The following is a 17,560-nucleotide window of genomic DNA, read 5'->3' on the forward strand; positions in this document are numbered from 1 at the left end:
CACAATTTACAAGGCAAACAGACATGTATGCATGTATGTGGGGAGTTAATGTATTGAATCAGCATAATGTAGTCTAATGTACTTTTAATAACCTTTAATGAGCAGATCTCAAAAGTCTGTCAAAGTGCAGCAGCAGAATGTGTTTGCATGCCAAGAGAGAACATGAGAGGGAAAGAACAGAAGAGACGTCTTAGACATTAGCACGAGGAGTTAAGTTTCACTGCTGCCACACACATTTAAGCCTACAAGTTTTCCAAGAGAAAGCATAGCCAGAGCTGGCAGGCTGTGTGATGTGTGAGTGGAGACTGGAGAGGTGACTGGACAGTAGCCACAGCACACAGCCTCGGTGCTTCCCAGGACATTGTGTTCTCTGTTATGGTGCTCCATTTTTAACAGTTCACCTTGTCCTGGTGCCAAATAAATAGCCTAAAACAGAGGGGCATACAGGTCACATTATTCAACCGAACAGTATAACTGCCCACAAGTAATGATTGTTCAGAAAAAGAAGATGCATTGATGTGTATTTTTTGCCTTTCTACTCACAGGAGGTTGTATAGGAGGTAATGCCATCTGGCTCAACTACTTTATTTGGTCTATAACACTTTCCTGTGGCCTTCATTTATTTAGCTACAACCATGTCTTGATATCAAATGTTCTCATAATCATGCATGTTATAATCAGCCTTATTTACTATAATAATCAACAATTTATTAAAGCTGCAACGAGTAGCCTATCTATTTTAAAGCAACACTAGATAACTTTTTGTAACTTAAAATAATGTTTCCAAAATTGTTTCAGTGGTTCATCAACTCGTAACAGGGTGAACGGCACTTCTGCATTCGCTTTGCGGCTCTCTACCGCCTATAACCACACTATGCAAGTTTGCCAGATCGGGTAGCGGATCTGTAGTTCGAATGAGACATAATGGGACAATTCCGCTTCCAACCTGTAGGGGGACCGAAGCGGGAAAAGTTCTCTAGTGTTGCTTTAAAAATTGCAATAATTGTTTTGAAATATTTTCTTAAGCGAAAATGCCAAATATTCTCTGGTCCCAGCTTCTCAGATGTGAAGATATGCTGCTTTTCTCTGTCCTGTATCATTGTAAATTGAATATCTTTGGATTTTAGGCTTGGTCAGACAAGTACAATTTTTAAACATGTCAGCTTGTCCTCTGGGAAACTTTATGATCATTTTTTCCTCTAATTTTTGACATTATATAAATAAAAAAATGAATCGAGTTATGGAGAAAATTATCGGCGGATTAATGTATAATGAAAAAAATCATTAGCACCAGCCCTACTATTTATTATGATATTGATAATAGATATAGATAGATAGATATATATATAGATAGATAGATAGATAGATAGATAGATAGATAGATAGATAATGGTTTCATTAGGGTTACAAAGGATGCATGTTGACCTTTAGAGATTGAAGTTTTGCTATTTAAAGGAGCTAATCCCTCTGCTGTATATCATTTTACCTTTACATTTTTTCCACTCTTGACGTCCGTAAGTCAGTAGGTGTTCAAACTGCAAGGTCAGCCATGACACACACACAAACGTGAAATTGTTTGTTACAAATAGGCTTTGTGAACATTCATGCAGCTATCAATGCCTCCAACCATCCTAATAATTCTGCTGTCACATTAACTAAACAACATTTTAATCATGCAATAGTAGACAGGGAAGTGATTTTTCACCTGCCACCTTGTGTGCTCTGTCTGTGTACACATACTTGTGCTTGCCAAAGAGGGTGAGAGAGGACTTTGAGCACTGCTCATGATGCTGTTACTTTCTTTGGCGTTGGTTTCACTGTAAAGTGTAAGTGATATAAACACGATATTTGCTTTATGTAATATGCCTCAGAGGCCAAGGGGTCTGTTTATATCCCCGCAGTATTTAATAACCTTAAAGTGCCCCCCCACCTCTAAGCGATTAAATGTAGTCATGCATGCTATACTGTATGTGCAGCAGAATAGCAATTGTAACCATTCTGTTTGGCAGAATCCATTTCTTTTTGCAGAGTAATACTTTACATTTTTCTTGCTGCTTGCCTGTCTGTTCCATGCACACCACTGCATAGGAAAGTTGACACAACATGCTACAAATGACCTACGTTGTCTGTCATCTGTTGGCATGCAAGGACAGGTGCGAGCGTCCCTGTCTCTCCCTGAGTGATTGATGGTTGATTTCACTCCCATCTGTTTCTGCCCCATCAGAGTAACTTGTTCTTTCCGCTGTAGCCGTCTTGAGTGAAAGAGTAATATGCAAGCTGGTGCGGTGACTTGTCAATAAACACGAGCTGACAGGTAAACCCCTTCCTTTTCCTTCCCCTCACCTTACCCCACTCGACTCCACTTTAGCTGCCAAGTTCACTGCTCCTCCTAGTGAGGGGGAGTTTGGCTGGGGTCATCGTGGCTCAGTTTGCAGTCTTTGCCCCAAAAGTCAAAAGTATTTCATGGTGGCTTGAGCAAATTTGGATTCCTCTATTATCCATGAATTTATGGGGACCAAATGAGATTGCGAAGTTTGACAAAATTTGAGAAAGTTCGGGGAATAGTTTGAGTAACAAGTTGTAGTAGGTCAGTGTTTGCTTAGGAATTTAATATCTGTATATACCCTGTCTGTTGACATAAACACATGTTGTTGTTAGAAGAAGTCATGCATATTTTGATTCATAGGGAACACGGATTATGGTCATATTACAAGGGCTAAGTTAAAATGGATCCCTTACTCTATTAAGGGAGGTTATTGTGGATGTTTTTGTCAGTGAGTAGGCATCGTATAAATGATCCGTGTCACCCATCTCTTCTTTCAGTGGACAGGCTCAACATCTTACTGTAGGTCCCCTTAGCCATGAGCCACATGGTTCTTCACATTTCCCGGACACTGAGTGCAAGTTCCAGGCATTCGAGAGATAAGGAGAGAATTTGCATTACAACATGGTTCTCATTCACAATTGTACATGGACAGAACCCACATTCAGCTGTTCCGAATAACCAGCAGCAATCAGGCTTTTCAATGCCATGAATATCATTTTTATATGACTTTTTCATTGTCAACACAACTATTTAGAAAAGACAATAAAACCTCTTCTTTTACTTTGAAAAGCTCCTTCCCTTTTTTTGGACACCTGTGTAGTCCCTCAATAATGTGGACCAGGCGTGTCCATCTGTCACAAGGAGTTAATGTTATTGCCATTTGAATAGGAACAATTGTAAAAATGAATGAGCATTGTCACACTTGTCTTACACACTGAAGAAGTTCTGTGTACAGTGAGCTTTTTGACACCTACCAGGGCAGTGACGGTAGTGGCTTAACACTTAAATGCTCTCAAATGTCTCATAGCCCAAGCAGTGCCAAGCCCCCACCCGAACACTTGACCCCTGCTGACGTAGAGGCTGTCCATTTACATTTAGGGACACCAGCTCACTCCATTCTTAATACCATTTCTAGTGTGGAGAGCAGCAGGCGCCAGGGATAAAGAGTGAGAGAAACAGAGATGCTTTTTTTTGTCTTAATACTAATCGGAGCTCATTTGACTTGAGTTTTAGACGTTAAAAATCTTTATCTGCATTGCTGGTGATGTCAAAAGAAAAAATCTTGGAGCACTTCTGTTTCACTTTTCTGTATCTTTATTAGTTTGCATACCAACAGGGAGCACTGAAGGGTAGAGCTGGCTACGATTTTTGAAAAAAACTTTTGGTCTGTTTCACAGACGTTATTGGTCCTATTTTTGTCTAAGGTTGGTGTCTTAACGTGATTCACCAGAAGCCATGAGTTCCTTGGTAATGGTAGGAGATGGCAACGGCGCAAGCTTTGACCTTATCCAAAATCGGATTGAGTCACTTAGCAGCAAGATGGACAAGCTTATCAACATTCAAGAGAAGGTCCTCAACCGACTGGATGGGATGTCTCAGGACATTGACTTCATTGAAAAGGATATGGAGAATCTCAAGGTTGACAAGGAGGAGATCCATCTTCCACCCAAGATGATGAACCAGACTAAGGTCATGGGGCGAGAGGTGAGGGAGATATGCCAGGAGATGAGCACCATAATGTCGGTGGTGAACCAGCGTTCTGAGCAGCAGGCTCAGAAGCTCGAAGGGATGGAAAAGCTGGTCCTCAGCATGCAGCAGATGATTAGCTTCATTGGGGAGACAGTGAAGAATTCCAGGGTTATGGAACTGATGTTCAAAGGCCCTGCTGCTCGGAAGGGCTCCAAACCTAAAGACAATAAAGGCAAGCAAACCGTTAAGAGGAAATCATCTACGGACACAATAAACAAGCTTGACAAGGTGAGACTAAGAGCCAACAAAAATCTTCTTCTTCAGGTGTGTAACTTCTGTATAGCCAAATGTGAAAAGGCTGCATTATGTTTCTTTCGCATAAAGTATGTTTTGGAGAAACATAATCCAAATTTTGTTATTGTTGATATGGATTATGGGTTTAATATTTTGCCAGTTTAGATTATAAATGCACATTTTTAAGTTTGTATCGCCAGATATCACAGCCCATCCATCATTAAGGACATCTGGTCTTGTTCTAGTGTTGCAAAATATATGAGTTTTCTTAGATCTCACAAAGATCTTTTTGTCCTTGGCAGAACATGTGAAAATGATCACAGCAGCAATGCTGGCTACTCCAATAGTTCTCTTGCCTATGAATGTGACATGGCTTGTGCGTTAAATACCCCATATATTGGGGCTGGGTTAAAAAGGTAGTGTCTGGGATTTGGCATTTATACTTGCCAACTGCTGATGGAAGGTAAAGTAATTAAGAACGCTAATTTTACAGTGTTATGTAAGCTACTGCACAATAAACATGTCACTTTTAGCTTATATAAAACTCCAATTTAACTCACATTTATAGTTGTTGGCTCTCTGCCCATGCTGAGTAGAACACGGCCTCCTTGGCATGAGGCTCACTCTGGAACCCCCCGACAGGGCACGAGAGGTGAGGCCAGGGGTAAAATGGGAGTGACCAATGCTGTTTTTGGATCAGGGCTGCAGTGTTTGTGGTCTAATAGGTGATGTCCCTGATAAATAAACAATATATATATATATATATATATATAAAAATATATATATATATATATATATACAAAAAAAATAAAAGGGCTTTAACCCCTTCAGCTCACCAAGAGTTAGGTGTCAAATTGTGATGAGTCAGTCTTTTTTCTCCCCTTCTCTCTTCTCACACTGACGAGACAAATTACTGCCTTGTATCTGATGCTGTTTACTGGTCTTGCTTGTGTCCATTGCAATGCTGTGCCAGTTAGGACATGGTGTGTTTTACATCACTAGTTTCCAGTAGTTACCCTGTGTTACAGTGGGTATTGCCGAAAGGCTATGCCATGTGATTCTTTGCTAATTGCTTAACTTCCCGCAATGCAAAAATAGCTCATCATAACATTTTATTAAAATCCTGCTGATAGTGCTGTCAAAGCACCTTTGATTTAGAAGTTCCAGGAAATGTCTGTATTTAACGCTGCATGCAGTGTTTCAGGAATTGCCGGTGCAGGTTCAGAAAAGTGAAAAAAGTAAATATGTACTTGTGTAAATATAACCCCAGTGAGGTCACTGTGCTTTGCACGTGTATGTCAAGATGTGGAATTTACAGTTTTAACTTGATGTTTTAACTTTACATTTTGGCTTTTTAAAATTAAATTAAAATTTAAAACTTTTCTGGTGAGACTGAAGTCACCTCCAAATAAAACGGGAGGTTTTTGTCCTTATTATACAATCATGTGACAAAGGTCACTAAGTGCTACTTGGCATCAAAAGCATGAGTTGCACTTACACCAACAACCAAACCACCTTATCACCACCTTCCTATCATTTGCGTAGTGTGAGTTATATCTCTTTTCCTATGACCTACTACAAGCAAAGAGCAAACTCATCTGCGTGGCTGTGACGTCAGGTAATCATATACTTGAAGGAATATTTATGTCATCATAGTGCACAGTGTACAACATTGGGTTTTAAATTAAGACATCAATTATTTAATTCAAGCCAATTCAAAGTTTGGATCATAAAGTTATGGCTGGATTACATCCTGATGATTAATGACCACATACCAATCTGATGGCTTCCGTGCGACTCACATTTCAGGGAATTTCTGTGGTCGTCAGAGCACCTGTCAGGGGGTTGCTCCATCTTCCTCCACCTTCAGAGGTGTGACATTTCGTACCGTATATATCGTAACTGCTGTTAGTATGGCCTCCTCACACATTTCCCCAATCTCCCAATCAGAGTTTTGAACTCCAGAAAACACTGCTGTCACTGCACTGGAAATATTCCCCCCTGCAGTTTACCTCACGACAGCATTCGGAGAACGAATGTGAGACACCCCAGGTTCCAGACAGGTTTTTCCATGCTAACTTGATGAGAGAGTGTTTAGTGAGTTCCCTCAGCTGAGAAATTTGAACAACAGCTTACACTCGCTTGTAATATTTTCCGCTCAGGGTCAGCATTGCATTCCATCGCTGAGTGCGACAAGTGATAAGCTATAAATTCACTGCCCTGCTGCTGTCTATCCATCTCCTATGAATAATCAAAAGCATGCAAGTTAGTCTATGCATGGATACATGCTTTTGTCATTGTTGTATCTGTCATTGAATTATTAATTTGATGTTTGATTCATTTGTTGTATTGTGTGTTTTACATGTTACCCTAACTTCATCAAATCAACCTGTCGCCGTCATTTGCTTGAATTATTTATCGATTTTTGATTCATCTTGTGTGTATTACATGGGATGCTAACTTGAGCATATCAACCTCCTGGCTCTCTCATTGACATCCATTCTTAACGTGTGATATTTCTTCCATTCCATGTGCATTCTTATAACCCTACTAAGTATTGCCATCTTGTCTTTTTACTAGAAACCTACCTCTAATAAAGCCAGTAAAGGGAATCAAAGGATAACCCCTGCATGTGAGCCCAGTTCTCCTCAGACTTCTCCCAAGATAAAGCTCCATGGACCAAAGCATTTCCTCGCCTCTCGCAAATGTGGAAACTTTGTAGGTTTATTGCGTCTGTATCTATACAGGAACCTGTCTTTTTATTTATTATATGTAAGTATGTGCTTTTTGCTTGTGCTTTCTGGCTTCAGGCTGGTGCCTTGTTCTTCATATTTTAGCTTAAAGGGCTGCCTCCATACTCTGAATATTATAATGCTGATTTTCTCGATAAGAAACGTGTAACACTGTGAGATTTTTACATATACCAGAGCTAGAAAGAAAAACATTTGCTTTTTTAATTTTAGCTGTAGGACAGTAAATAGAACCAGTGTGACCTAACTGAATTGTTTATTTTAGACTATAAGGAATAATAAAGCAAAGTTCTTTTTGAAGAAGAAAAAACTTCCAAAAATTCTAAATGTCACAATATGTTTTTAACCTTAACACTTTAACTGAGATTTAATGTTGAAATATTGTCCATCTTTTGACTGTTTTTTTATTTCTATTTCACAGTTGAAGGACCACAAAGGTAAAGATGGGACAGATAAGCCCCCTTTGAGCCCTAGGGGTCCAAAAGCTCAAAATAAGATGAAGCCACCAGACACAGCAGGTGCTGAGATCAACATACTGTTAATTTACTGTTAAAAACAGAATTATGTCAGCGTTTAAACTCTGGTGTCCAGTTCAAATAATCAGCAAGACACAGCAGCAGCAACATGTCAATATAAACATGAATTTGCACTCAGAGCTTTTATAAGAGAAGCATCTTACTATGTTATTATGTGAGTGATATTCTATTACATATACAGCGATGGCCTACTAGCATTTACATCTTGACACAGAAACCAAGCTCAGAAAGTCAGAGTAAAATAGTGGGCAACCTCATAATGTACCCTATAACCTTTCACAGTATATAAAAGGTTGTGATAGATTAAATCCAAATCCTGTGATGATTTCTTGTAGAACATATCTCCTTGAAGAAGCAGATGTTGCTTCTTGAAGAGGTTCAGAAATTCAACAAGGAGAATGCAGAGAAATCGTGTCACCAGCTCACCCCTGGATCTCTGGATCTGGAGGCTGGAGTGTCCCCTGAAGAGAAAGATCAACAACCTGACGCCCATGCTTGCAACTTGGTGGACTACCTGCGTGAAGATTGCCAAGTGGCTGAGACACACGAGGCGCTTAGTGAGGAAGAGGTTGCGGAAAAGTTGCATGAGGCAGAGGCAGTGGTTAAAGAGAAGGAACCCAAGCTCGATGTGGAGGATGTAATGAAAGAGAAAGAGGAAGAAAAGCTCCCAGAGGAAAAGAAGGAAGAGGTTGCTTCTCCTGATGAAGAAGTAGCCTATGCCCCGGAGTTGCCTGGTGCCCATGAGGACAAAAAAGAGCAAGCCCCTTCAAGGTACTTTATGTTTAACCCCAATAAGAGCTGCAATGATGTGTCAATAAATCAATTAATCCACACATACAAAACACATAAGTTGATATAATAGTCTGCAACTATTTTTGATAATCATCTAATCATAGTAATCAAGTCATTTATAATGCAAACATTACATTTTAAGTAAGAATTAGCTGATTTTTTTTATGGTATTGTAAATTGAATATTTTTTGGATTTTGGCTGAACAAGAAAAACAGTTGATGTCACCTTGTGCTCTGGGAAATCGTAATGGATACTTTTACAGTTCTCTGATGTTTTATCGATAAAAGATTAATCAAGAAAGAAATTGGCAGATTACAATTAGAATTCACTCATTAATTGTCCTTAATCTTTTTAATTCAGCAGTTCAGGGGAATAGAGCCTAATTAATCTGTTGAGAGTTCCTGCATATAAACCATTAGCAAGATAATTTGGGCTATACACAGCTAATACATGCAAGGTTTTAATTTGTTATTAGCCATGGCCTATTATATATACTGTATGCATTTCAACCATCCAGTCATTTCATTGATATTATGACTTACTTCTTAAAGGTGTTGGATAGCGGTAAGTCAATTATATAGTTTCCCCCCCCCAAAGATGCCTTTAGCATCTGTACCAGAAACTACACAAGCTGTAATGACACAAAACAAACCCCAACAAACACACCACAACTTTTTTTCCAGCTGTGATGACCACAAAGATGCCTCCCCATCTCCAGAGGCCGCGCAGGACCAGATATCAGAGGTCAGCACCACAAGTACCAAGTTCTGTGTGACCGAGGAACACTTTGCAGTGGAGGAAAACACAAAGAGCCAAGAGGAAGAGAAGAAGGAAGACAACGAGGAGGAGGAAGAGAAGCTTGAGTCTGAGGGCTGGGCAGTCTTCCGGGCAGATGGAATTCAACTCCAGTTAGACCTAAAACAAAGGGTGGAGAGAGAAAGAAGAGAAAAGGATGCAGAAATGGATGCAGAAAAGGAGGATGATGAAAATGTAGAGCGGTACTTTATTGGTGAGTCAGGACTCCTCGACACTAATCATGGCTAATTCATTAATTACCCAGTTTTAACCCAGTTTAAGTCCACTGTAATTACAACATTTAAAGGATTCTGTTATTTGTTTATTTAAAAAGAAAATACTATCAGCTGATATATCGATCTGATTTCTGTAAACTTCCAGTTATTGACATTATTGACCTAAAAAAATGCAGTATTTGTCCAGCTATATTTCATACTACAAATGCTTTGTTACTGTCTTCATGGAGGATCTGTGAATGCTAAGGCGGTACGGTACAGTAGTATAAGGGAAAACAATGACAACAACAACAACTGTGCCTGTAGTTGATGTTTATCATAGCTCCTTCATGCACAATGTGCTAACTTGATTATAGCAGCATGCGCCCTTTCAAACGCCTCACTGTAATTAATTAACAATGAAGCTCCTATGTTCTCGCATTCCTCATAACTTATTAAAACAGATTATATCTTTTCTCGGCTTCCCCCATCCTACTTTAGACACCTCTCCTCCTCCAGCAGCTCCTTTTAATCACCACATTGTTTCTGCCAAGCCCAACCAGATCATCAACTTCTACACCATCAACTGGCAGGAGGTCCTGGGCGGGTGAGCACCGTACTTCTCAAATCTCTGTGTCATGTAAAAAATGAAAGCTACTGATGACCAGTTGATCTATCACAGATCAAAGGCAGTGTGAAATAGGTTCCCGTAAAGCTTAATTGCGTGACCCTCCCGCTCTCCTTCCTCTCCTCTCCCCTCTCCTCTCCTCTCCTCTCCTCTCCTCTCCTCTCCTCTCCTCTCCTCTCCTCTCCTCTCCAATCCTCTCCCCTGGTTCATAACTCCAGAGTCACGGCAGTTATTTTTACTCCGGGACTGAGTGGTATGTGAAACTGTATCCCTGGTGCCAGCTGGTAGCTAATCACTAAGTGTTAATCCAAGACTTCAAAGAGGAGACACAGCCCAGCTCAGATTTAATGAAATAACAGATTAAGCTCAACACTGTCCTAAAACCTCTCCGTTTGACGAAAGATCCGTTTTTGATTTGTCATGGAAACATAAAACACTGTCTCTGCCCTGTTTCACAGCTGTTTCTAGGCTGCTAAGATGTATGATTTGAGGTGATAGAGTTGGCGACTGTTACTAAGCAACCATTTCTTTTTTCTCTCTTCAAGGGGTCGTTTTGGCCAGGTGCACAAATGTGTTGAAAACTCCTCCGGTCTCACTTTGGCAGCGAAGGTCATCAAAGCCAGGAGTCTGAAAGAAAAGGTACAGCCCCTAACGTTCAGTGTCATCATAATGAATAATGCTATTTTGATACTACAGTGAGAGCCACACCACATGATATAAAAAGCAAGGGGCCCGATATTCAGTACATACTAGTGCACTACAAGGCCACTTGGAACAGAAGCAAAGGGAATACTTCTCACCTAGGTGAGAAATATTTGACCTAGAAGAGAAGATGCATTGTCTCATAGCAGAGAACAGCTGACACCTCTCATCGTGTCTGTGTGTGTGTTGGTTCGCTTGTCTGTGTGTTTTTCTGCATCGGTGTCTGTTTGTCTGCTTCTGCATCTGTCTGTCCGTCTGCTTCCGCCTGTGTTTTTGGTAGGAGGTGGTGAAGAATGAGATCCAGGTCATGAATAATCTGGACCATGCCAACCTGATCCAGCTCTATGCAGCTTATGAGTCAAGGAATGACATCATCCTTGTACTTGAATAGTATGCTCCTTCTTTTATATTTCCAGCACATAATGTTTATTATTTCTTTCAAAACAGCGTATACCAAGTAGTTGTACTTCATAGACTTTAAACTAGAGTTACTATAATGTCCAGTAGACTTTTGGTTACGTTTGTTTGACAAATTTATTCATGATAGTGTGTATAATTATGCTAAAATAAAACAATACTGTAGATGTAACATGCTTTAAATTTGGGGTGTTTGAGTGTTGTTTTTTATGCATTTTGTCTTTAACCTTAGTGTTGGTGGAGGGGAGCTGTTTGACAGGATCATTGATGAAAACTACACTTTAATGGAGCTGGACGCTGTTGTGTTCATCAGGCAGATCTGTGACGGCCTGCAGCACATGCACAAAATGTACATCCTACACTTAGACTTAAAGGTAACAAAGTCACTTATATTTATTGTAATATTATTTTACAGAAGTTTAATCAACCAATCAATCAATCAATCAATCAATCAATCAATCAATGACAATCAAATTTCAGCCAGAAAACATTCTGTGTGTGAGCAGAGTCACGAATAAGATCAAAATCATCGACTTCGGTCTTGCTAGGATGTAAGTACCTGCATCTGCTTCTATTTTATTGAGTTGTATTGACTGCTGTATTCATACAAAATGGAAATGTCCTTTTCCCCACATAGATATAAACCACGTGAGAAACTGCGAGTGAATTTTGGCACTCCGGAGTTTCTTGCTCCTGAAGTCATCAACTATGACTTTGTGTCATTCAACACAGACATGTGGAGCCTCGGCGTCATCACCTACATGCTGTAAGTAAACACACAAACACTTGCACACACGTATACAATCTAATGCTAATGACTGTTTGTCTCCTTCCTGTTAGTCTGAGCGGTCTCAGTCCCTTCCTTGGCGACGATGACAACGAGACCCTGAACAACATCTTGGCCTGTAAGTGGAACTTTGAGGAACAAGAGTTTGTAGATACGTCCGAGGAAGCCAAAGACTTCATCTCCAAACTCCTCATTGTGAATAAAAGGTATCCATCTTCTTATTCTGCTGTTTTACTGTCATTCTGTGTGTGCGACTGTGCGTGTGTGGTGATTTTTTTAACATAATATATATGTGCCATTGTGTTTGTCATCAGTTGGAGGATGGGGGCATCTGAGGCCTTGAGACATCCTTGGCTATCTGACCCAGTCCTTCATCATCATCTTCATACAAAGGTAAAACACACAGTCCTCGCCTGCATGTATCATAAACAAACTAAGAAACTACACAGGGTTTATTGATCTTTAAAAAACTTAATTCTACAAAAATAATATTGAAACAATTAATTTTGGACACCACTAAAATTCAACTTTCATTGTTCTTTAAGAAAATATTTGTTGCACACATTACATCACACATATCACATTAACATTCCTAATATTTGATGGTTTTTTTTTTGTTGGAGATAAGCTTAAGTAAGTAAAATATGTAATTTAAAAAATAAACCCAGATATAAAATCATGTTTAGGTAACATGTTATGTGTCACCGTGCTTTACATTTGTTCTAATGAATCATTTATAATAATAATAATGTTTTTTTCTTCTTTTTCATTTCACAGAAAACTATGTGCAGATCACGGCGATCATCGTGTGTGCCCACGACTGATAGTTGAGGTTGGTCAGGGTTTTTTACCCCCTTTACACAAAAAAATATGTATTTTGTTGTTATGTTTGACTAGTTTCATTTTGTATATGTGTAAAAAGAGATGATCACTTCAGACATGTAACCATCACAGGAAAAAAAAAAAAACATCCACTAGGGGGAAGCATGTCTTAAATTTTGTGCAGAAACAAGAGACTCAGTACCTGTCTGTTACAGTATATACACAGAAACTGTGGCCTTCTGAGAGTTAATCATCACATTTACAGTATGCTGTCTTTTTTTTAGGGCTACAATGATGTGATGGCTTTAGCTGTGGCCACTTGGACCAATCCTCCTGTCCATGTAAATTACCTGAATATTAAGTCCATGCACCTGTGGCATGGGTTGAAACTCTGGCTACCACGCAAACCTTTTACTGATCCACTGTTAAAAAAAAAACAAAAAAAAAAACGTTTTTTTTTTTTTTTTAATTGGGATTAAAACATGAATAGTCCTGCCATGTATTAATTAGATTGTACTTTCATGAAAATGTCTTTTCCTTAAAGAAAGTACAATTCATGACTGTAATGCAAGACAAACAAAGGGTGAAAAAATAAGCTTGTTGGCAAATCAAATGTTTAGGTTGTTTGTTGAAGGTGTTGTCATAGTCTGACCTGTATTTGCATATAAGTGCTTAATCGTAAAAGTTGCAAGTTGAGTGTGCACATTGTAATATCTACTTCATTTTGAAATATCCCCTCAGTGAGCCACTCTCATTTATCTCTAACCAAATACTGTACATTGTGCTGTTGTAGTTTTGCTGCTTTTGTATGAAGGCTACATCATGATTCGTATTATGTGACTGTAATAATATGTGCTGCATTTCTCTCCTCTCGGTTACAAATATTATCCAATCTGAAGTGTAGATTAAAAATTTTAGATTTTCTTATATCTTAGGGGACATTGAGTCTTTGTTAAATTGCTGGATGTGTATTGTACGTATGGACAGAGTGAAATTTCTGCGGTTGGTGTCATGAGCTGTAGTATGTGCACTTTATAATGTTATTTATTTCAACATAGATTATACATAAAGCTACCATAGTTCCATTGAAAACTATGGCTTGGCTTGTGTGGTCAGATCTACCCATATTTCCTTCCTACTTCTGTTTCATGCTGCTTTGTCCAGGTGTTTATAAAGAAAATGTAGTTTTACTTTATAACAAACCAACACAGTACATGTCTTATCAGTTAAGTGTATTATTTTTACTCTTCTTTGCATGTATCTGTGTTTTATCAACCACTGAAGCTTGAACTAGACACACAGAGAAATTACTTTTTTTTAAACTTTTTTTTTTTAAACTCTTTTTCACTCTAGTTGCATATTCATGCTACTGTAGATGCTTTTTCCACAAAATCATTGAAATGCCTTCTGTGAAGGTTCAGTGAAACTAATACACTACCTACCTAATGTTGCCTAAGTTGATATAATGTTGTTAGCTCTACCACGTTTTAATTCAACTCCATTATGAATGTTACATTAATTGTTGTTGAACACAGAATGCTAGTAAAAGAAGCTGCTCACCGAGTGTTAACAATTTCAAATTCAGCATGTATTTGTGAAGTGTGTACACATCCATTAAACTGAAATTGTGTCTTAAATGAGAGTATGGTTCCGTTTATTACTGTTGTTCAGTTTCAGTTCCGTTTAATAACATACAGTACAGCTGAGTGTTTTAAAAAGATTGAACATACATATTCATGAATTAACAGTGGGAAAGATGAAAATAAAGTGTTCAGTTAATACCAGTGGCTTTTAAATAAAGAGGTTTTTTTAGTTTAATTACAGTATAATGATTGAACCTAAGATCTATTATTTTTAGGGATTCTGACCTTTTATGGTCAGCATGGAGTAAAGTAAGAAGATAGGGATTTGCTCGTCTAATATTATAACAAGGCATAGAGGTCTTAGTGAAGGCCCCTTCTCAAAAACACACTTAAGATGATAGCTTGAAACTTCTATGAATGAGATCTTTTTTTTAATACATTGGAGTTAAATGTTATGTTTTGAAGAACAATATACTGCTTGTCAATCATAGTCAATAGGTAGCATTTTCAAATTGTCACAGATACACAACTGAAGTGATGTTACACTTTCTATAACAAACTGCATGATTCCTTGTTCTCTTTCAGGTATATTTAGTTTTTACTATAACATTTAAACTCTGACTGAGAGGACAACACTCTTTATTAGAAACAGTCTTCGTAACGCATTTTTTTAATTTGTAGTGAACTATTTTTGGTGAGAATTTTTACAATCTCATCCCTGGTCTGTTTAAACCTTAAACACACAAACACACTCTTAAGGTGAAAGTACAGCTGATTCCAGGAGCCTAATAAAGAGCATCTGAGGGAGCCAGTGTGTGCAATACAGTGTTGTTCACCTGAGAAAATAAACTGAGTGTGTGGGATGATGATGATGTCGGGGGAACGGGGCTTTGACTCAGATATATCAGAGAAAAAATGTGGATATCAACAGTTTTACAGAGGTCACAGAAAAGGCTGAGGCACTGAAAATAAAGAAGAATGACAGTGAGAGAAATGTGAGTTTTTGAGGAGCATGTGTACATTTCAAGCTACATTTCCACAAAGTATGCCTTAACTTTCAGTCTGCTCTATCCTTTAAAAGACAGTAAGGTCTTATTTTACAGAACCCACAAGATTAGTCAAGGATAAGTGCAGACTTTATGGGGGAATACCATGGGAAACATGTATTTAATTGTACAGAAATACCAGGATAGCAAACTGTACCACCAAAAAACATAGAAACCCAGTAGTTGACCACTTTTACATCCAGTAGTTTGAGACTGTCACGGCCATAAAATTGTAAGGGCCGACAAAATAATTCACAGTTTTGGGTTATTTTCATTTTAAATCAGTCTTGATTTATATAGTGTGTGCACTGGACAGTGACAAGAAGAGATGGATGAGAGAGACAAACTGTCTTCCAACTGTATGAAAACCTGAAATCGACTTAAGCTTGAGCTCCTTTTGTGGATTTTTTTCCCTAGAAAGTGGACAAGAAGAGAGATGTGCAGCTAAATATGGAACACCACCGTAGGAATAGTTACAGAACATCAGATATCAGAGCCAACTGAAAAAGAAAATACAACACAGAAGCATACGCAGGAAACCAAAACAAGTGCTCAGTTAGATTTTATGGTTTTGCATTAAACTACCCTTAATTTAGGCTACTTAAAAACAGAAAAAAATCCAAAGATTTTAAATAAAATATGACTTGTTGGAAAAGAACAATGTCCTGAGATATTGATTGTATACATACATAAATAAACAATAAACTGTAAATATAAAAGAAATGACAAAAATTGATAAGGACACACAAAAACATGCATTTTTTGCCAGACAAACATGCATTTTTGCAGGACAACATTGCACAGGTACATCTGGCTAGCTAGATGTAGCTATCTACATCTCGCTAGCTACCTAACTAGATTATTTTTGTGTTGGCTACTGTACATATAACCATCAACACTATGTGGACCTTTGGCTTTTTCTTGGAAAACATTTCTCCTGGGGTAGTATACATATTAAAAATAAACATCATTACAACATTAAAACCCCAAACATGAATTTTGAATACTTTCCATCCTGATTTCAAGGACTGACAGCTCTGTTTAGTCTGCTATTTGTTTATTTTCACACATCATTTCATAAGACACACAATGTTTCAGGTGGAGTGGTGGAGTGGTTCAGAAAGAGTTCATACATTCTTCTATTACAAACACAGGCAGAGAGAGTCTGAGTAAGTTAATAGCCATTACTCCGAACATGCAGATCGTTTGGCAAAACAGGTGATACTGATTTCTTACAAGTATTTCCCCCCTCCCCCCCCTCTTACTTTTTTTGCAGAGCTTTTCAGGAGCCTGAGGGTTGGAAGCCGAACGCAAGCTCTCGCTCTATCCCTGGTCCGAGGCCCAGGTTGGAATGGTGAGAAATTCAATTTAAGAGGAGAAAAAAGCCTCCAAGAACTGCCCCTCCACCACCCCGCCTCACCCCTAAGTCCCCTCCATCCACATCTCCAGGGGCGATCTCGAGGAGCCAAACCAAAACCAGATGGACTTATTGGGCCTAAAGATAACAAATAGTGCCTGAGTTCCTGTCAGTTAGAGACCACCGGAGCTAAGAAGCTGAGCGTTAAAAAAAGCTTACTGACATGTCTACTTCTTTGTCCTGCTTTATAAAATAGTATCACTATTGACAAGTATTACAACACAGTAGAATGTAACAAAACGTGTGGTGCTAAAGTTGATTTGTTTGATCTGGAGAGGGGCTGGTAAGAGGTGGGGATATTGGCTGTATAGTAAAGTTTTGGTGTTGCATTCACAGACCAGGTGCCATCTTTGCTTAGGGAAGGTAGGCTGTCAGCAGTGACCCGAATCTCTGGGTGGCATGCTCTCCAGTTTGTTAGTCGATACACCTACCGCCCACACACACTTAGTCAGAAAGGACTGAGAGAGAAAAAAGAGGAGGGTGACCCCAGAACTCCTCACAGCCTCCCTGCAGATTGACTAAGAAAGTGTCCTTTGTAACAGGAGTTTCCTGTATGTAATTAAAAAATATTGGGCCCTGCTCTGAAGGGAGGAGACGAGGCCTGGGGTTGTAGGAGTCTATGTGAAGGGTAAGATTCCCTGCTCCACTCTTCGTTTCATGTAAGAGCCCCGGAGCTGGCCCTGACGGTTGTCCAAACAAGAGGTGCTCTCTCTCTCCAAGGAGGTCCGCAGAGAGGACCAGCCAGTTCTCAGGGCCCGGG

General features: G+C 39.0%; 1 protein-coding gene across 3 annotated transcripts; it reads left to right on the forward strand.

Annotated features, from left to right (window-relative positions):
• The first annotated feature begins 3,167 nt into the window (after positions 1-3,167).
• mylk4a (myosin light chain kinase family, member 4a) lies at positions 3,168-14,391 on the forward strand. Of its 3 annotated transcripts, none has more exons than XM_031294133.2 (15): positions 3,168-4,303; positions 6,890-7,081; positions 7,481-7,577; positions 7,931-8,366; positions 9,072-9,397; positions 9,900-10,005; positions 10,572-10,665; positions 11,009-11,118; positions 11,378-11,519; positions 11,626-11,696; positions 11,783-11,911; positions 11,986-12,138; positions 12,247-12,325; positions 12,710-12,764; positions 13,039-14,391. In XM_031294133.2, exons 1-14 carry the CDS (start codon positions 3,782-3,784, stop codon positions 12,761-12,763), a joined length of 2,511 nt encoding a protein of 836 aa, XP_031149993.1. In that variant the 5' UTR covers positions 3,168-3,781; the 3' UTR covers position 12,764; positions 13,039-14,391. The 3 variants fall into 3 exon arrangements, with proteins under 3 accessions (XP_031149993.1, XP_031149994.1, XP_031149995.1); XM_031294134.2 differs by having other exon boundaries at positions 3,169-4,303; positions 6,890-7,027; XM_031294135.2 differs by lacking the exon at positions 6,890-7,081 and having other exon boundaries at positions 3,169-4,303.
• Positions 14,392-17,560: the final 3,169 nt, after the last annotated feature.

The sequence above is a fragment of the Sander lucioperca genome, chromosome 9, assembly GCF_008315115.2.
Source record: "Sander lucioperca isolate FBNREF2018 chromosome 9, SLUC_FBN_1.2, whole genome shotgun sequence".
Lineage (NCBI taxonomy): Eukaryota > Metazoa > Chordata > Actinopteri > Perciformes > Percidae > Sander > Sander lucioperca.